The 18,992-nt window shown below is 36.0% G+C and overlaps 1 protein-coding gene across 1 annotated transcript in view; it reads right to left on the reverse strand.

The window, feature by feature from the left end:
• Positions 1–16,856, reverse strand: part of LOC107755676 (sucrase-isomaltase, intestinal-like) — a 68,594-nt gene extending 51,738 nt beyond the window's left edge. The window contains exons 1-2 of the mRNA XM_016572564.1: positions 16,729–16,856; positions 15,379–15,478 (exon numbers count right to left, since the gene is read on the reverse strand). Coding sequence (XP_016428050.1) covers positions 15,379–15,478 — 100 coding nt within the window. The 5' untranslated portion in view covers positions 16,729–16,856. The remainder of the gene's footprint in view (positions 1–15,378; positions 15,479–16,728) is intronic.
• Between the last annotated feature and the right edge of the window lie 2,136 nt (positions 16,857–18,992).

Raw genomic sequence — 18,992 nt, forward strand, 5'->3', positions numbered from 1 at the left:
TTACCAACCATCATCACATACAGCAATACTACCACCAAATTTAAATTAGGTTTTCCTCATGATCCATAGTACACAACACATCACTTAAACCCCATGTTTCCATAAAACAAGCCAGATTTTTAGTCAGTTTAAAATACACAAATTCTGCTCTAATCCTTGAAGTCACAAAAGCTCTTAATATTATATCTGGGTCTACCAAAGCTTCTTCATTTATCTTTTTTTTCCCTTGTTACCCATATTGCCATTTTGGTTTCCGCTATTAAAAAATTAATTATACCAATTCTTCTCTTATCTGAAGCCTTATAATTCAGCCCAAAAATGAAAATATTATCATTGAACTCTTCACCTAGTTTTTCAATCCAGTTTTCTAATATCTGAAATACACCTCTCAATCTAGAACAAAATAAGTACAGGTGATCAACAGATTCCTCCAAATCACAAAAGGGACACTTCTTTTCTACAGTGGGATCGATATGTGCCACGTGTCTGTTTGTAGCTATTGCCCAATGTATAATTCTCCACTGTAGATCTGCAGTTCGTTTTTCAATGGGAGATTTATACAATGACCTCCAGCACCTTCTAGGAGAAGAGTTTGGCCTCAACACATCTGACCACTTTGTTTCTCTACATTCCCTCAGAATTGACTGGTGAGCAACTTTTAGACACGTCAAATACAATGTTTTCTTTGAAGCTTCTTTGAAACCATGTCTGGAGTCCCAAAAGTCTGAAACCAAACATCTCTGGAGTCCTAAAAGAGAGGATTGATTCCTCTTGTGGTTCTTCTTCCACCAAAGCCGAAACATTGAGTTCAGGAAAAAACTCCTATTTTATCTCTTTCTCTTCGTTCAAATCATCTTCTCTTAATTTCCGACGATGAATAGAAGGAAAAAATCTCATCCATTACGTGTTTCATGAATCTGACGGACTTGATTCCTGTCAGATTACACATTTCCTCTGGGCTTTTCCACTCATCATAATGTTTTAAGTCCATTATCCTTGTGCATCCAGCTCTTGCCCTTACTTTCTGAAGGCTTTTTGAATTAAGCACCTTTACTTGAAGTAAGGGATTATTCAAAAGAGGCTCTTTGTTTATCCAGGACTCAGAAAAAGGCAAGTCTCTCTTCACTTGAAAAATTGAAGTCCATGTTCTCAGCATAGTTTTATAAAAAGCAGATGTTTCTTTTAAGTCCATTTCTGTTAAATTAATTAAAAACAAATGTAAATCATATTTAAAAACATCAACTTTGTGTAACAGGGTTTTAGCGGTATCAGTCCAGCACCTATTTGAGTACAGTAACTTTTGTGCTGCCTGCAGCCTGAAAGTCTTGATTCTGCTTTTAATATCTATTAATCCTTGTCCACCTTCATTTACTCGTAAGAAAAGAATGGCAGCTTTAGTCCAGTGTAACTTTTATTCTCGCTGTAGTATTGTTGTTGCCGCCGCCATGTCGTGAAGGCACTGTGTGATTCGTTGTGAAAGCGAAACTACTTTGTTTGGCTTTCCAAAAGAGGACGATATCTGCTTCGTCATGCCTGGAGCTGATCTGTGCTGGTCGCTGAGGAAATACTACAACTTTGCGCTGTGGATCGCCGGATCGGCTTTCACCGTGGACGAAGCGGAGTCCAGCCCGGGGTCGTCACATGTGGTTGCTGCAAGCCCGACGGATGCTCCTTTGTCGAATCTGCCGCCTCTGCTCACTCTAACCCTCCGGCCGTTCCTCACTTTATCCCCCGGCCTCTCACTGTAGGCCGCGGTGTGTGACGCTGTTTCGTTGTGAAAGCGAAACTACTTTGTTTGGCCTTCCAAAAATGGACACGACTAGAAATCAGTGGTTAAGTTGTATTTATTATATGACCCCTTTAATAGGTCTTTCAACAGAAACCCCTTGTAATGTTTTCCTTAACTTACAAAGTAGGGGTTCAATGGCCAATGAATACAACATCCCTGATAACGGGCATTCTTGTCTAATTCCTCTCAACACTGGAATAGGCCGACTGAGCCCACCCCCCACTTTCAACATTGCAGATGCATCATTATACAACATTTTAATTCATGAAATGAAACTCTGACCAACCCCAAAAGCTTCAAGCGTTTTAAACAAATAAAAATGACTAACTCTGTCAAACGCTTTTTCTTGATCGATTGCAAAAATGGCAAAATTTTCACCGTTCAAACTTGCAATGTCTATTATTGTTACAAGAAACAGATTGTCCATTATTGTTCTGTTGGGTATACAATATGTTTGATATTTATTGACCATACATTCTAAAAAGGGTTTCAATCTATTAGAAAGGCATTTTGCCAAAATGTTATAGTCAGTGCATAAAACAGCCACAGGTCTCCAATTTTTCAACAAACCAAGATCACCATTTTTAGGTAACAAATATAAAACCGCTCTTTTACAACTAGTAGGCAATTCATGTTGTTGTAACGAATCAGCTCATGGGAAATATGAATAATTAATCATAACTAGTTATAATTAATTATGAATATTTTAGATCCGCTGTAGATATTTACTTGACCTCTCAGGGTCAACTGTCTTGTCAATTCTAAGAACGTTAATTTCCTGGTTAAGGGAAATAACTTTCTTACTGTACAACTCTACACAGAGCTTGTTACGCATTTCGGGGGGAAGGGTTCATGGGTCCTCATATGGCTTGTTAACTGAGGGGGGTTACAGAGTATTTGATAAATATAAAAACAAAATATATATTGTGTGTTTGAGTGGTCCAGACGCTACATTGTTGATAGCAAAAATTAAAAACTTCATATAAATCATCTTTCAGAAGGTTCCAAAATTGTTTATAAAACTCAGCCGGATGTCCATCTATACCAGGTGCTTTTCTGGTTGAAAGTTTTTGAACAGCATCAGACAGTTCTTTTAACTGGAGGCCAGAGTCAAGCCATTTACTCTGTTCATCAGAGAGTTTCAGTAAGTCTTTATGTAACTCCTCAATGCATTCGACGTCACATTGTCCTTCTTCAAATAAATCCATATAGAATTCCGAAGCAATTTTTCTCATTTCTTTAAGATCTGAAATCACATTCCCATTTACATCTTTCAAATGCATCATTGTTGTTTTTTCTTTTGCTTTCTGCTCTAAATTAAAAAAGAAGGAAGGAACTTGGTGAATCCATTTCTCTCAAAAATGGAAAGCGAGCTCTAATTAAAGCACCCTTTGCTTTTTCATGAAATAATGAGGCTAAAGCTTTTTTTTTTCTTCCAGCTTCCCAACTGTCACAACATCTCCAACACTTAACTCTCCTTCAATCTGCTTTATCTCTTTTTCTAGTTCAAAAACAGTCTTTTTGATCCTACCATTTGTATTTTATATATAATTTTGACAAAATATTCTAATTTGTGCTTTTTCTATATCCCACCACTGAACAATATCATCATAGTTATTTTTTTGTTTTTTCCACTCACTCCAAAATACATTACATTTTTCACAAAAAAGCACATCTTGTAAAAATTTCACGTTAAAGTGCCAATAATAGCTATGACTTTGTGACTTCTTTACATTTATTTCAATTGTACATAAATGATTATCAGAGAACCCATTTGGACAAATTGTAGATTTTAAAATTCTATTACTTTTATCCTTATTAATATAAAATCTGTCTAACCTAGCAGTACTAATATGATCATGAGAAACCTTTACCCATGTATACTGTTTAACTGTAGGGTATTGTAGTCTCCATACATCAATTAAATTAGAATTACTAATAACATTATGTAAAAATTTGGCAGAAGAGGGATGAGGTTCTTCTCCATTTCTATCTAAAGTAAAATTTACTGTACAGTTCCAGTCACCCCCCAAAATCAACCATACATTTTCATCATAATTTTGTTTTAAAAACTCGCGTAACTTTTTAAAAGTTTGTATCCTCTCTGCACCAGTATTTGGTGCATAAATATTAATAAAAACAAAAGTAGAGCCATTTATAATTGTTTGAACAGCCAAAATTCTACCTCTTTCTATTTCATTGACAGACACAGTGGTTATATTAATCATCTTTGAAAATAAAATAGCAACTCCTCCACTAACATTTGTACCATGACTCATAAATAAATCACTTCTCCACCCCATTGTCCATTCCACTTAATTCTTTACATCATTATGCGTCTCCTGTACAAATGTTAAATCAATACTCTTATTTTGTATGTATTCATTTAAACTTGCTCTTTTCCTGCTATTTCTACCCCCATTAATGTTAATGGAGCCTATTCTAAAGCTCTCCATGAAAGAAGACAGAAAAAGGAAAAATAAAGAGGACAAGACAAAAAGGGACAGATAATTCACCCCTTGTGATTCCTTCATAAATAATCTATAAGGAGTTTTCAATAACTTTTTCTTTTCTCAGGTTTGTTACCATTTATTTCAAACGGAATCTTTTCCTTCTACTTAACTCTTCATAACTGACAGTCTTTTGTATCCTGATCACTGAAGCCAAAAACTTTTTCACATCAGGAAAAAATTCTTTAACTTCTACTTTTCTTCCAAAGGTTACATCAAGGAAATCGTTAATCACTTTTACAGTATATAACTGATCTTCATCATAGTTGGAGGGAATATCTGACATTTCAGAAAGACAATCATTATCAGCCATCTCTTCAGTCACATCAGTACTTTCAGAGAGCTGAGACAGAGATATATTATCGATTTGATTCTCAACAGTTTCTACATCAGGTCTGTCCAAACTCGGTCCTGGAGGGCCGGTGTCCTGCAGAGTTTAGCTCCAACTTGCCTCAACACACCTGACTGGAAGTTTCTATGCCTAGTAAGAGCTTGATTAGCTGGTTCAGGTGTGTTTGATTAGGGTTGGAGCTAAACTCTGCAGGACACCGGCCCTCCAGGACCGAGTTTGGACAGCCCTGGTCTACATCAATATTATCAGAAGTCTCAAAATGAGATTTTTTAACATCACTTGTTCCTGCCTCTTCACAATTCATCCTTTTATTTTCTCCATCACAATTTTTTTCCCTTTTTTTCCCCTAATTTCTTTTCACTCAATTCCTTCTGTCCTATATCTTCAGTAGATTCACTTTGTTCATGAGTACTCAGTTTTATTATTTGCACTCTGCTCTTTGTCAGTTCCATTCTCTATCTTTATTTATTTACTTTTATCTGCATTCTCCAGCGACCGCATGTTCACCTTCATTTGTTTTGTTGGTATTTTCTTCTGTTTGTGTTTTATGCGGGCATTCCATTTTTTTATGTCCACTATTACCACACTCAAAGCATTTCAAATGATTGGTACTCGCATAGATCATATATGATTTGTCTTCATGTTTAACCCGAAACGAGATATCTAGCGTCGGTGATTCTAAAACCATAAACAACTGCCGCCTAAAAGACAACACGTGTTTTAGGGCTTCATTTTTACACCCGAGTGTATTTAATGTCATTACACTTACTATTTTCCCAAACCTATGCAGTTCATTTTCAATGCATGCATTAGGTATATATGGTGGACAATTAGAAATGTTCACCCTTGTCGACTGCCAACGGTGAAACAGTAACAAATGCTCCACTTACCCAAACGCCGCTCACTCACAAAACTTTGATCCTTTAGAAAAACCACCACGGCCTTGTTCATTTTGGATGCGGATACAATATGTTCAAATCCTGTTTGTTCTCCAATCGCCACAAGCACGTCCTCAACCGTCGCACCGGCATCAGGCACGCACCTGACTCCATCCCAGTCCTCCGCCACGAGGCCAAAAAACTTCTACCTAGTGAACTATTACTCCTCAAAAATTCTGAAATATTTAAATTAACCCTATAACTATAGCCTACATAAACATTTAGAAAGAAAAAAAAGAAAAAAAGAAACAAGAATAGTAAAGAAAATTACCCCCAGAAAACGCTCCTCTCACCAGTGAGATGCTCACATTCCCCAAACTCCCAGCATGCACCGAGAGAGAGAGAGAGAGAGAGAACTATAGATTTTTATAAGTTTCTTTACTAAAAACAAATGAAACACACTTGTGAACTCCTTGCTTAACCCTTTAACTGTCACCATCCCACTAGAGAGACATTTGCCATTATATACTTAAAACAATGATATCTTATTAAACCTAAAGTGATATTGACAAACTATATATTATTTGAAAGATTACAGATTGTAGTTTTCAGATTTGTAGTTTTCAGATTTTTAAGACAAATGACAGAGGAACAGTAATTTATCCATTTTAATCTAACAATATTTTCAGACTCATAAGGAATGTTCAGACATTTATTTTGAAATAGCAATTAATTTTTTTTTTTTTTTGCATGTCTTTTATGTGTTTGTTAGAGGATGAATTCAAACCTAATACTGCCATTCTGCCCATACTACTTCTGAATAGGATGTCAGTTTCATAAATTATGGAAATATATGGTTCAGGTCACTAAAACCATAGGCTATATAGAAATAGAAGAGTCCTTATGTGGTCACCAATGGAGCCTAGATGGTCTCTAGTAGAAAAGTTTGGTACTGCCCGAAACAAAATCTTACTGAAAGCTCAATTTTTTTGATATTGTTACATGTGTATGTATGTATGTTGATTTTATTTAGTTATTTGCGCAGGAAAAGGCTATTACTTTTGTGTTGTGCTTAATTTGTGCAGATTCCTTACAGCTGCGGACCATTATGGTGTGCTTAAGAGAAGCTAAGCTGCCACATTTCGGCAGCGGAACTTGAGTGGCCGTCCTGACACGGAGCTGCGCTCTTTGTTGTGTTTTCCTTTTATTTCCCTGACTATATTTCTCCTACACTTTAATATTATGTTATCTTAATAAATTCTAGTGATGGGAAACCGAGGCTTTCTGAACCGTTTGAGGCTTTCATCAAATTGTGCCGAAAAACGGTTCATTACTCGAAGCTTTTTAGCACAGTGCGCATTAGCGACATCTGGTGGTCAGACTCGGTCTATCCAGCCTATCTAACGAAACATCGCTGAGCAGAGGATGGTTTGAAAAAGTGTGTGCCAACTCGTGTCATGCGTAATCCGGTCAATGGATTCACATATTGATCAATAATATAATATACACAAGTGTGTGATTATAATTAATAATTGACGTGAGTAGTAGCAAAAATATTTTGGGTGAGCTGTTCAGGGTCTCTGAGACCCCAGCTAGAACATGATAAAATGCAATAGAGGTGTGACGTGCATTCAGTTTCTGTCTGGTGTTGAGGTTATTCTAAACTATTCTACTGAATCCCAAATAAGTGTACACATACACAACCAAGTCAATGTAAAGTCAAATATAAGAGTCATGCGAAGCGCAGATTTTTTTCAAACCAGCTGTCCCGATCTACCGATATTGCATGACGTTCGAAGCTTTAAACGTCATCAATCACGTGGTATTGTCATTTCGATACAAGCATCGGCACAGTGTGTGATACAATAGTGCTTTGAAAACTGCGTCGGAGCATCAGAGCCTCCGAATCAATCGTCCCATCACTAATAAATTTCCCTAATTGACTGAGCCTTTGTGTCATCCCTCTTTTATGTTATGGCAGCGGCTGTAACATATTTGGGGGCTCGTTAGTGTGGGAGGAAAGATGTGTATGGCCGTCTTGTTTTTGGTTGTGATTGTTTGGATTTTTTTTTTTTGTCTGTGAGTAACTTCTGGCGTCCCAAGTGAATATTTGCCCTATTTTTGTAGTCGCCGGGTAGGTTTGAACCTGCCACTTTGTTATTTTGCCTTCTTTATTTTTGGTGGTTATTCGGAGTGGGGGTACGCTTCAGTTTGCTTGCGGCTGATCTTGGCAATGGGATCGGAGCGCAGGTGTTCTTGATTTCAGTGTTTAAAGTTGCCTCGAGCCCCTAACGCCACTGAAGACTAGGGAATTAACTTAATGTTTAAATGGGGTAAATACATGTGTGTTTTGGGATCGTTTTTGTTTATTCATTGTAATCTTTTATAAAATGAAATTGGTAATTTGTTAATTCCGCTCTTAATTTGTATCATTTGTCGTATAACGGCCAAATTTAGTTTGTTCTGCTTAGTTAGTCAGGTGAATTGAGAATTCATGTGAATGATTTAATGGTTTAATTTAGTTCGAAATGTTTTGTGTGAAAATTGTTAAAACCATTATTTCGTTATTTTTGGTGTGTAGGAGTTCAGTGTGTCGTAATGACTTCGGTAGTTGATGCATTTCGGGAGTCTCCTTCGGAAGAACTGCTTTCTTCGTATACAAAGGAGCAGTTATTGCAAATTGCAGAGTCCTATAAAATTGAAATCGATCCTAGGTATAGGACTTTGAAGGAAACTTTGCGAAACGTCCTTAAAGGTAGTCTGGTTGAGTTGGGCGTTTTACAAATGCCATTAGAAAATGCCAAATGTTTTGGAGGAAGTGGCTGTTCCTTTAGTAAGTGGAAACGCTATTCGATTAAGAGAATTGGCACTTAAAGAAAAATAATTAGATTTGGAGAGTGCCAAATTAGAGTTGCGAAAGCGTGAACTTGATCATCAGTTTGCTCTGAAACGAATGGAGTTAGAGATGAGCACTAAGGCGGCTCTCACCGCCTCTGATGAGTTTGATGTTGGCCGAAATCGGAGGATGGTCCCTCTTTTCTGCGAAAAGGATGTTGAGAAATAGTTTTGTCATTTCAAAAGAGTTGCAGTTTCTTTAAAGTGGCCTAAAAGTGTTTGGTTGTTGCTCTTGCAATGTGTGATTTCCGGTAAGGCGCAAGAGGTATATGCTTCATTGTCTATAGAAGAATCTGCTGATTATAAGATTGCTAAAGCTGCTATATTAAAAGCCTACGAGTTAGTCCCGGAGGCATATAGACCGTGTTTTAGACACTACACGAAATTTCCGAAACAGACTTGTTGATGTTGTTCAACAGATGTTGAGTTTGCGCGTGAAAAGGAAATTTTGTTTGATCGTTGGTGCGTGTCTCAAAAAGCTGAGAGTAGAAAGCAAGTTAGAAAATTAATTCTTATGGAAGAATTTTTAAGTTGTGTACCTTCTGCTCTTGCTATGTATATAAACGAGCAAAAAGCAGACACGCTCCACAAGGCTGCTACTTTGACCGATGACTTCTTTTTAACGCATAAAGTCACGTTCCAAGAGAAACCAGAGACAACGTGGTACTGTAGCTGATGCATTGTCCCGGATGGGATAGGCGTGTGGGTGAGGTTTTTTCCTGGGTGATGGTTCACTTTTGGGGATGAAGGTGTTACATGTGTATGTATGTGTGTTGATTTTATTTAGTTATTTGCCTACCCTCTAGGGGCAGGAAAAGGCTATTACTTTTGTGTTGTGCTTAATTTGTGCAGATTCCTTACAGCTGCGGACCATTATGGTGTGCTTAAGAGAAGCCAAGCTGCCACATTTCGGCGGTGGAACTTGAGCGGCTGTCCTGACATGGAGCTGGGCTTTTTATTTCCCTGACTATATTTATCTTACTATATAGTTATCTTAATAAATTCCCCTAACTGACTGAGCCTTTGTGTCATCCCTCTTTTATGTTATGGCAGCGGCTGTAACAGATATCAACCTAAAATTTGAATCACAACGTGATTAGACTTTAGATTTTTGCTTTGATTTTCTTGCAGTTTTAGAGTTTTACATGTTCCTAAACTAGAACTACAATAATATTTTTTTTTCACTTCTAGAATAATCTGCAAAGTGTCCCCTTTATAAAGAGACCAAACTTAAGTCTGTGCTCTAAAGCATTCAAGGTTTTAAACAATTTAAATTGGGGTATGTTCCACATAAATAGGACTGACAGTTAAGGGGTTAAACCCTTAACTGTTGTACAATTTCTAGTGATCATACACCGGCTAGAATTCTTCAAATGTATATACTACATTATCAGACAGATATTATTTTGTAATCATTGACCAGAATGTAATCTGATATAACCATATATCAAACACTACCACATTTATCCAAGTAACCTGCTACATACAATGTTTTCCAGAAATCTATTTGTTTGTTTTGTAACCTGATCTCCATTAGTACCCTGTACCCCTAAAACAAGTTCAGCTGTAACCTGACAGACTCCCCCCATCAATAGTCATGTGAGCCTGTCCCACGCTCAATTTGTTCCCTTTAAACCTGACCCAGGTTTGAGTCCCGCTTGAAGAGGGGTAGCTAGGACCGGGTGGGGTTACATTGGTGCTGTGTCCTGGATAGGAGTGAGGTTTAAGGGGATGAATTTAATGGAAGACAGCTGGTAGAAAGCTGTGCAGGTAAACCTCAAGAGGCGCACTAGTGACAGTCGTGAGAGACTGTGGTCTGTGGCCCCCCTCCCATGCGGCGAACTGGGTTCGATTCACGCTTGGAGCAGGGATGTTAGGACCTGGAGGGATTACATAGGGGCTGTGACTCAGAGAAAAGCTTATTTTTTATGTAAACATAATGAGTTAAACAGACGTCTCTGTCTCTTGCGCCTCATCTGCTTTTTCATTTCTCACGCCGCATTTTAAAACATAGTGTCAAGTCAAAGTTCAACTTATAAAAACAGGCACACTATCAAGGAGGCTAAAGACTGAACTCTGAAGTCCCTGCACTCTTTTCCATTTTATTAGCATTTTTAAAAGCACAAACGTGTATGGTCATTTAGCTCACTGCAGTTTTAAAGCCCTCATTATCTGGCCAGTCTGTACGACTGTCAGCCAGCAGGTTTCAGTAAACCGATGCTGAATCAAAGAGCTGATAAAGGTAATAATAAATGTTCAGTGAAATTGAAGACGTGCATAATACCCATGTACACTTTACAATGTGACCTTGTAAACATATAGCTTTCTTGCCCCAATGACAGATATTTTTTTATGTTTTAAAAGATATATATTTAAAAACTTTATAAAGTAAAATATCTAGCTTCCGGCAGACCACCTTCATATTCCATATTTTTGCTTTTTAAAGTGTTAAATATGGATAGTGTTCTTACAAAAACCCATCGATTTGCTTCAGAAGGCCTTTATTAACCCCCTGGAGCCATGAGGAGCAGTTTTATTATCAATGGATGGACTTTTTTGAGCTTCAAAACCTCATCTCACATTCACTGCTATTATAAAGCCTTGAAGAGCCAGGATCAATTTTAAAATAACTCTGATTATGTTCGTCTGAAAGAAGAAAGTCATATACACCTATAGGATGGCTTGAGGGTGAGTTAATCATGGGGTAATTTTCATTTTTAGGTGAACTGTCCCTTTAAGCACCTGATTATTGTCGAAAGACCCTGACCCTTTTTGATGAATCACTGGTGTTATAAATATCAAATAATATAGATTTTAATATAAATTCTTGTGCTTTGCTTTCCCCAGCCTAGTGGTGGTGAAAAAGAGAAAAGGTTGTTTTGATGTAAACATAATGCGTTAAACAGATGTCACTGACTGTCGCGCCTCATCTGCTTTTTTAGTTTCTCGTGCCATGTTTTAAAACATTGTGTCAAGTCAAAGTTCACCATTTAAAAACACATCTCGACATCCTGTGCTCTTTTCCATTTAGTTCACATTTTAAAAAGCACAAATGTTTTCACTCATTTAGCTCACTGCAGTTTTAAAGCCCTCATTCTTTTCCAGTCTGAAGATACGACTATCAGCCAGCAGGTTTCAGTAAACCGATGCTGAATCAAAGAGCTGATAAAGGTAATAATAAATGTTCAGTGAAATTGATGATGTGCTTAATAACCATGCACACTTTACAATGTGACCTTGTAAATGTATAGTTTTAAGGTAAAATGGAAAATTAAATCTAATGCAATAAATGCACAATATTGAAGTTACTGATGCACTTGAAAAAACTATTTCTTAGCAACCCCTTTGAGCTGTTAAACACCCCCAAGAACAAAGTCCTGTCAGGAAAATAGACTTAAAAGGGAGAAAAAGATTGTTTTTTTTCTTGCCCCAATGACAGATTTATGTTTTAAACAAAAACTCACTTCCTTTTGACACCTTTTTCAGAAAACAAGACTTAATATCCTCTCTATAAGACTAATTGTATGGAAGCGCATTTCCTCCACTTAAGAAAAAAATTAATTCCTTAAAAAGTCAAAATTATGACATACTTAAGTCATAATTATGAGATAAAAAGTTGAAATTATGACTAAAAAGTCGAAATTATGAGATAAAAAAGTCAAAATTGTGACTTGACTTAAGATGAAATTGTCTATGACTTTATAAACACATTGGTCACAGGAAAGTGGTCTATAATGATAAATGGGACATTCTGAAACTAGTTAATTTGGCAGTTTGGCGGACCAAGTTCAACACACATCTTATGAATAAAGCAAATACCATTTACAGACAAGCAGAATATAGCCCAGAATATAAATGCAACGCACTGAGTTGCAGGTTAAGCATATTCTTCGGGTAGAACGTGAAATAAATAAATATAGGCTATATATATATTAGGGGTGCAACGGTTCAGCTTACTCACGGTTCGGTTTGCATCACGGTTTTAAAGTCACGGTTTCGGAACAGTTCAGTATGTGCTATGTTTAGGGAAAAAACTATATTGTCAAATAAAAATTAAGAAAATAAGAACAAAAAAGATACAAATAAAATAAACAGTGCTTTTCAGTTTTTTTAGGTAGGTCTAACATAGTTCCCTTTCATGGGAACGTCGAACTGCGTCCTCTAGGGGTCGCTATGGGGAACGCCTCGTCGTGACCTGTGTCTGAAGCATACATTGAAAAAACAACAACTCGTTGGCCGGCGCCAGCCACATCTTAACAGAACACTCGACCCGTTATCCAACAGCAGCACTAATTTAATTCTGTACCAGACCAAGAACCGTCTGACATAAAGACCGTGAGTCGTGACCTGAACCGCACCCGCATTAAATCTGTTACATCAGGTAGGCAAAACGATTTATTTTCTAATGTAACACAAGCAATCAAACCAAAATTAGGCATTCTAAGTTGGTGCTTTGAAGAAAAACAGACACGCAACGTGATAATTAACAGAAAAAAAACATGAGAACGCGCATCCTTTCTGTAAACAATAGAAAACTTTAGCCTAGCATCTTGTGATCACTCTGCCAGGCTTCGGACAAATGTGCATAGGCTAAATCACATCATACAAGCTTATAATTCTTCATAAATGAAAAGAACATATTCAAATATGAGCCTTTACTGTTTAATGTGATTGCCGTTATTATTGAATTTCGTTAGTCCCAGTTATGATTTATGCGCAGTTGTTCACAGAAAAGTGAGCAAGACACAACAGTTACAATATCATGATTATGATTAAATAAGAAAAAAGACATCTAACCATCATAACCAAATTGGGCTACATGTATTGTTATATTAAATATCTCAATACACATCATTAGATACAACATTAAGCACAACTTGTGTATATTTATTTAGTAAAAACGCTTGACTGCTTCATTTTGGTGTATATTTGTATACTTTTACCATTTAATCAATCTCAGCATGCGCTAATTTTGTGTCGCTAGACGTTTGCCTCACTAAGGCTAAATTATGCCTAAGTCTTTCTTTGTCCTGCGCTCTGGAAGTGATCTATTAATTCTGCTAAACTTAATTAAAACTGAAACTAAACTATATAAAAACTAAATAAAATTGTGTTCACAAAATAAAAACTACACTAAAACCAACAACAATATTATTGAAACTAATAGAAACTAAACTGAATTTTATAGCAAATTTGAAAACGAAATTAAAATAAAACTAATTAAAAAATTCAAACCTATAATAACCTTGATATATGCATATACATGCATGTATATTTAAGAAAAATATGTGACATTTATATATATTAAATATATTTATATATGATATAATTTATATGAATATAAATATATACACGTAAAAACAGGTAGATATTTTCAAAATATATGCTTTATGTGTGTGTCTTTACATATACATAATAAACATACACAGTACACACACATATATTATGTAAACAAAACTTGTATTTTGGATGCGATTAATCACGATTAATCATTTGACAGCACTAATATATATATATATATATATATATATATATCTCCCACAGCTCCTCACAGAGGTAAAGAGTATTTATGTTGTAAATGATAGCTTGTATAAACCAAAAATGAGAAAGTGCAATGCATGAATTAGAAAGAATAATGAGAAAGACAGAAAAACAAAAACAAACCAAAAAAAAAGTGTCAATGCTGTAATTTTAAATGCACATTCTTCCATGTTGAAACTATATTTTTGTAATATTTTGTTAGCAGCACACAAAAAAAAACAGATACACTGTAAAGCTGTCATCCAAATATTTATGTAAAGTTTAGGATATTGCCAAAAAAAAAAAGAAAGATAAAACATGAGAACACACTTGAATACTTGTTTGTTATATGTTAATTAGATACATACAATTGGAAACACATTTACAGAATACATTCCTACTCACATTAGCAAATAGTTTACCATATGTTTATCAAACTGTATGTAATCATTGACTGTAGCCATGTGTCTGTCTGTGTCCATGTGCTTGTGTGTGTGTGTGTGTGTGTGTGTGTGTTTGTGAGTGTGTACAGACAAGCAGATGTGGCCAGAATATGAACGCATCACTATACTTTATAACAGTTTTCTATGGGAAGAAAGCGCTTAAATTCAGCGTGTTGCATTCATATTCCGGGATCATCCACTTGCCTGTACACATAGTTTATATTTTTACTGAAAAACTGTATAAATGCTGTATAAATGCTGCTCAATAGTGCCAGCTACACCAAATATGCATCACATAATAGGACTTTGTCAGTTATGCATGACGTTCAGATTTTTTTGGTCTCCGAGTTATTGTTTTTATAAAAGTGCATTAAAAATGACAAAAAAACAAAAAAACTTTAGAAAACACATTTAGATGTACAATTATACTTTTATAACTTATACAGTCTAAAATGAGCTCACTATGGAGCCTTGAGAGCATGTGACCTAACATGTGCTAATGCCTTCTTTACTACTTTGTTACTGAAAATGTGAAACACATGGTAAATAAATTCTAATTTTACTGGGCATGTCATTTGACATCACTAAAATAAAATTTTGTTGGCTGAACATTAATATTGTATTTTAAATGCAATTTTCTTAGCGCCATTTATAAATGACGATATCCCATAGAGGGCTAAGTCATTTCGCTTTTTAAGTAAAGCCTTGATTTAAGAATGTTTAGATATTTGTACTGGAAAACATCTAAAATAAAAGTAAGATAATCATTTTTCAGTGTATTTTGAACATCTATTCTTCTATTTTAGAACTTTTGTTACATTTTGAACTTTTAAAGAAGACTACTTTGCAATGAAATACTTGCTATACCTAGAAAAATCATAGCCTGTTAGTATTGCCAGGGGTCTCTAATATCCAAACGTGTTTTTATATGCATGTTTGTGTCTCTGTGTGAGTGTGTGTGTGTGGTTGTTACTGGCGTCTCTTCACCTACCGTCTCTGATTGTTCTTGGTTCTCCAGTGTGCAGTAAAGTGACCAATGCAAACAACACCATCAGGGTCTCCTCCAACCCTGAGAAGCACCGCTTTCCCATCTGACGAACACACAGTGTAAACAGCCATAAGCGTACATTAATTAATCTCCCTGCATTCCATTGACATTCACAGTGCATGCCTTTGAGTCTATGTATGAAACGCACAGGTTAATAGTCACTTTTGCCATATTTTGTTTCACTGAGTTTAACCTTTCCTGTAATACAGTCCTTTAGATGTATTCCATGAAAGCATAAAACATCCAAAATTTCAACAGATATAAAAAGACAAAACAATTAGAAACACACTCATTATTTCATTCAATTCTGCAATCTGTTAATGTCCAATAGAGGTACTTCATGCTGCATCTGTAACAGTCTGACAATATAAATGGTTCTATTCTCCATATATACACTGCCGTTCAAAAGTTTGGGATCGGTAAGATTTTTAATGTTTTTTGAATAAGTTTCTTCTTCTCATCAAGGCTGTATCTATTTGATCAAAAATACAGAAAAAAAAATGTTATTTTGTGAAATATTATTGCAATTTAAGAGTTTTCTATTTTAATAGACTATAAAATATAATTTATTCCTGTGATCAAACTGTATTTTCAGCATCATTACTGCAGTCTTCTGTGTCACATGATCTTTCAGAAATCATTCTAATGTGCTGATTTATTATCAGTGTTGAAACTGTTGTGCTGCTTAATTTTTTTCTGTGATTTTTTAGGATTCTCTGATTAATAAAAAGTTAAAAAGAACAGCATTTATTTAAAAAATAAATGTTGTGTTACATTATACAATGCTATTCAAAAGTTTGGGGTCAGTACATTTTGTCTTTTCTTTTTTTTAAAGAAATTAATACTTTTATTCAGGAGGGATGTGTTATAGTAAAGTCACAGTAAAGACTTATATTGTTAGAAAATATTTCTATTTTGAACAAATGCTGCTCTTTTTAACTTTGTATTCATCAAAGAATCAAAGAAAAAAGTATCACAGGTTCCAAAAAACAATATAAAGCAGCACAACAGTTTCAACACTGATAATAAATCAGCATATTAGAATGATTTCTGAAGGATCATGTGACACTGAAAATACAGCGCTGCGTCACAGAAATAAATTCTATTTTAAAGTATATTAAAAACCAACATTAGAAATTGCAATAAGATTTCACAATATTACTGTTTTTTTCTGTATTTTTGATCCAATAAATATAGCCTTGATGAGCAGAAAAGACTCCCTTAAAAAACATAAAAAATCATATTGATCCAAAACTTTTGGACGGCAGTGTATATATATATATATAGTCCTACCTTTTTTTTAGATGGAAGTACACTGTTGTTGATTCCTTTTCCAGTCCTGTGTGCAGCATGAAATCAGAGCACACAAGAAGAGCAGGAAGAGCTGAGCTTGACCGTCTGTTATATATAGCAAAGCAATGAAATTAAGTGGGTGTGGGGGTGTGTGTGTGTGTTTTTTTTGTTTGTTTTTTTCAATGCATGATAGTCTCTACCAAAGGTCATGGCTGTTGAGGCGAGCGTCTGTGTCCATGCTGTGCTGTTTGTTTATGTAAGGCACGACACAGCATTTTTTTCCATTCATGATGTGAGCGTGACATTATATACCTGAAATACTATTAATGGCCACTTTATCACTGCTGGATTTAGCTGTCAAAAAACAGAGCTGTCGTGGGAATTCCACATCTGTTGTTGAAAAAAAAAGAACATTATGCAATATATTTTCTGTTCCAGAATAAATTGCATGTACTCTTTCAAAATACTTCAAAGAAGCAATTATATAAGTTTTCATGAGACGTGCGATTTTCAAGATGTGCAAATTGAGTGATGTGTTGAATGAGAGCTTAGGGACATACAATTATTTGCAGAGTAATAGGTATATTTTAATGAAGCAATTGCATGTACCATTTATGGGCCTCTTTGAGAATTTATTAAGCTGGATTGTTTTATGGTCTAAGGATTGACCTTTGATTAGTGTTGTAGTACTCGAGACCAGTCTTAAGACCATTTTTTGAAGGTCTTGGTCTTGTCTCTATCTCGACTGCATTTGTACTCGGTCCTGTCTTGGACTCAAGACCAAGACCTTGGTCAAGACCACAGCTGCGGGGATAACACTAAATTGCCAGTGCATTGGCGTCATTAATGTGTATGCAAAATTCAAGCCTAACAGCGTGAAGCAAACTGTGGAACGTGTATCCCGATCTGGGAAGTTTTTCACCTTTTAAGAAAAAACAAAATCACACTGGACAAAATGATCCAACAGTTAAAATTCGGAAAAGAGGACATAAAGGAGGCGTTCATCAGAAACTGAAAAAAATAAGTCTCTCTAAAATTCCTCTTCCTACAATTATTTTGGCGAATGTGCAATCTCTACAGGAAAAAATGGATGAGCTTCAAGCTATGGTTAAATTTCAGCATGACTACAGGAATGTTTGCTTGATGGCGCTCACAGAGACTTGGCTTTCCGAAGGGGATTCAGATTCGGGTCTATGACTGGATGACTTCGGATGACCTGTTCGTATGGACCGGGATGCGAGGGAAAGCGGTAAATTGCAAGGAGGTGGGCAGGGGCGTAGCAGCCGCGGGGGACGGTGGGGGGACATGTCCCCCGCACTTTTAGTAAAAGGTTATTCTGTCCCCCCACACTTTGTTTTAACCACCGCCGATATTTTGATATTTCCGCCCATGTTCTCTGATTTGTTTATTTAGATTTCAGTGAACTAACATTCAGCCAATCACAAGGCGAATCATCTCTTGGGCGTGTCTGTCATGAGCTTCAAATCTCCTCCCGTTGCTCTCGTGATTTCACTAACTTTGCTCTTTGAGCGGTTTGGGGGTAAAATGCACCCCAGAAAAAAGCAGATGATTACGTCCTTTTTCAAACACTGTAAGTATGTGTTATGTCACGATGACACAAATCACTCGATTGAATTTCTACGTTATGATTTGATCTAACGGGGCATCTACACCGATGCGAGTGATGCGACAAAAGAACCCGTTAAGAATGAGGCATGTGACCTCGCGCTGGATCCAATGTGTGTTATATGCTCTCCTACTTGTAAGTTGTTTTGGATAAAAGCATCTGCTAAATGAGTAAATGTAAATATGGACAGCATAACTGATTATTGGGTTCTTTTGTCGCGTCGCGCCACTCGCGTCTGGAGTAGAATTATCCTTTCCCAATAAAGCAAAGTTGTTTTGAGCCGAATACTTATGCTATCTCATCATACTTTATCATATTTTAGTATTTTAATTCATTACAGCTATGTTCTTAACTTTAACTGGTCTGTCACTGACAGAGAGAGAGGGGAGGACAGTTGCTCGACCTCTCCAGAATCTATACAGGTGAGAACTTGAAAGAAGAGAATTATTTTAAGGCAGTGTTTTTTTTTAACTGGGACTACTTGCCAATGTTTTAAGGAATTAAACATTAATATATATTTTCATTTTATGTTCAAATTGTTAAATAAAATTTGTTGTATAGGTAAAGGCAGTGTGTTCCAATAGTTTTTAAAGACACTTTTTTTGTCCAACTGTTAAGAATTAGGATAAAAGTTATC

The sequence above is a fragment of the Sinocyclocheilus rhinocerous genome, unplaced genomic scaffold, assembly GCF_001515625.1.
Source record: "Sinocyclocheilus rhinocerous isolate Xijiao unplaced genomic scaffold, SAMN03320098_v1.1 scaffold3094, whole genome shotgun sequence".
NCBI lineage: Eukaryota > Metazoa > Chordata > Actinopteri > Cypriniformes > Cyprinidae > Sinocyclocheilus > Sinocyclocheilus rhinocerous.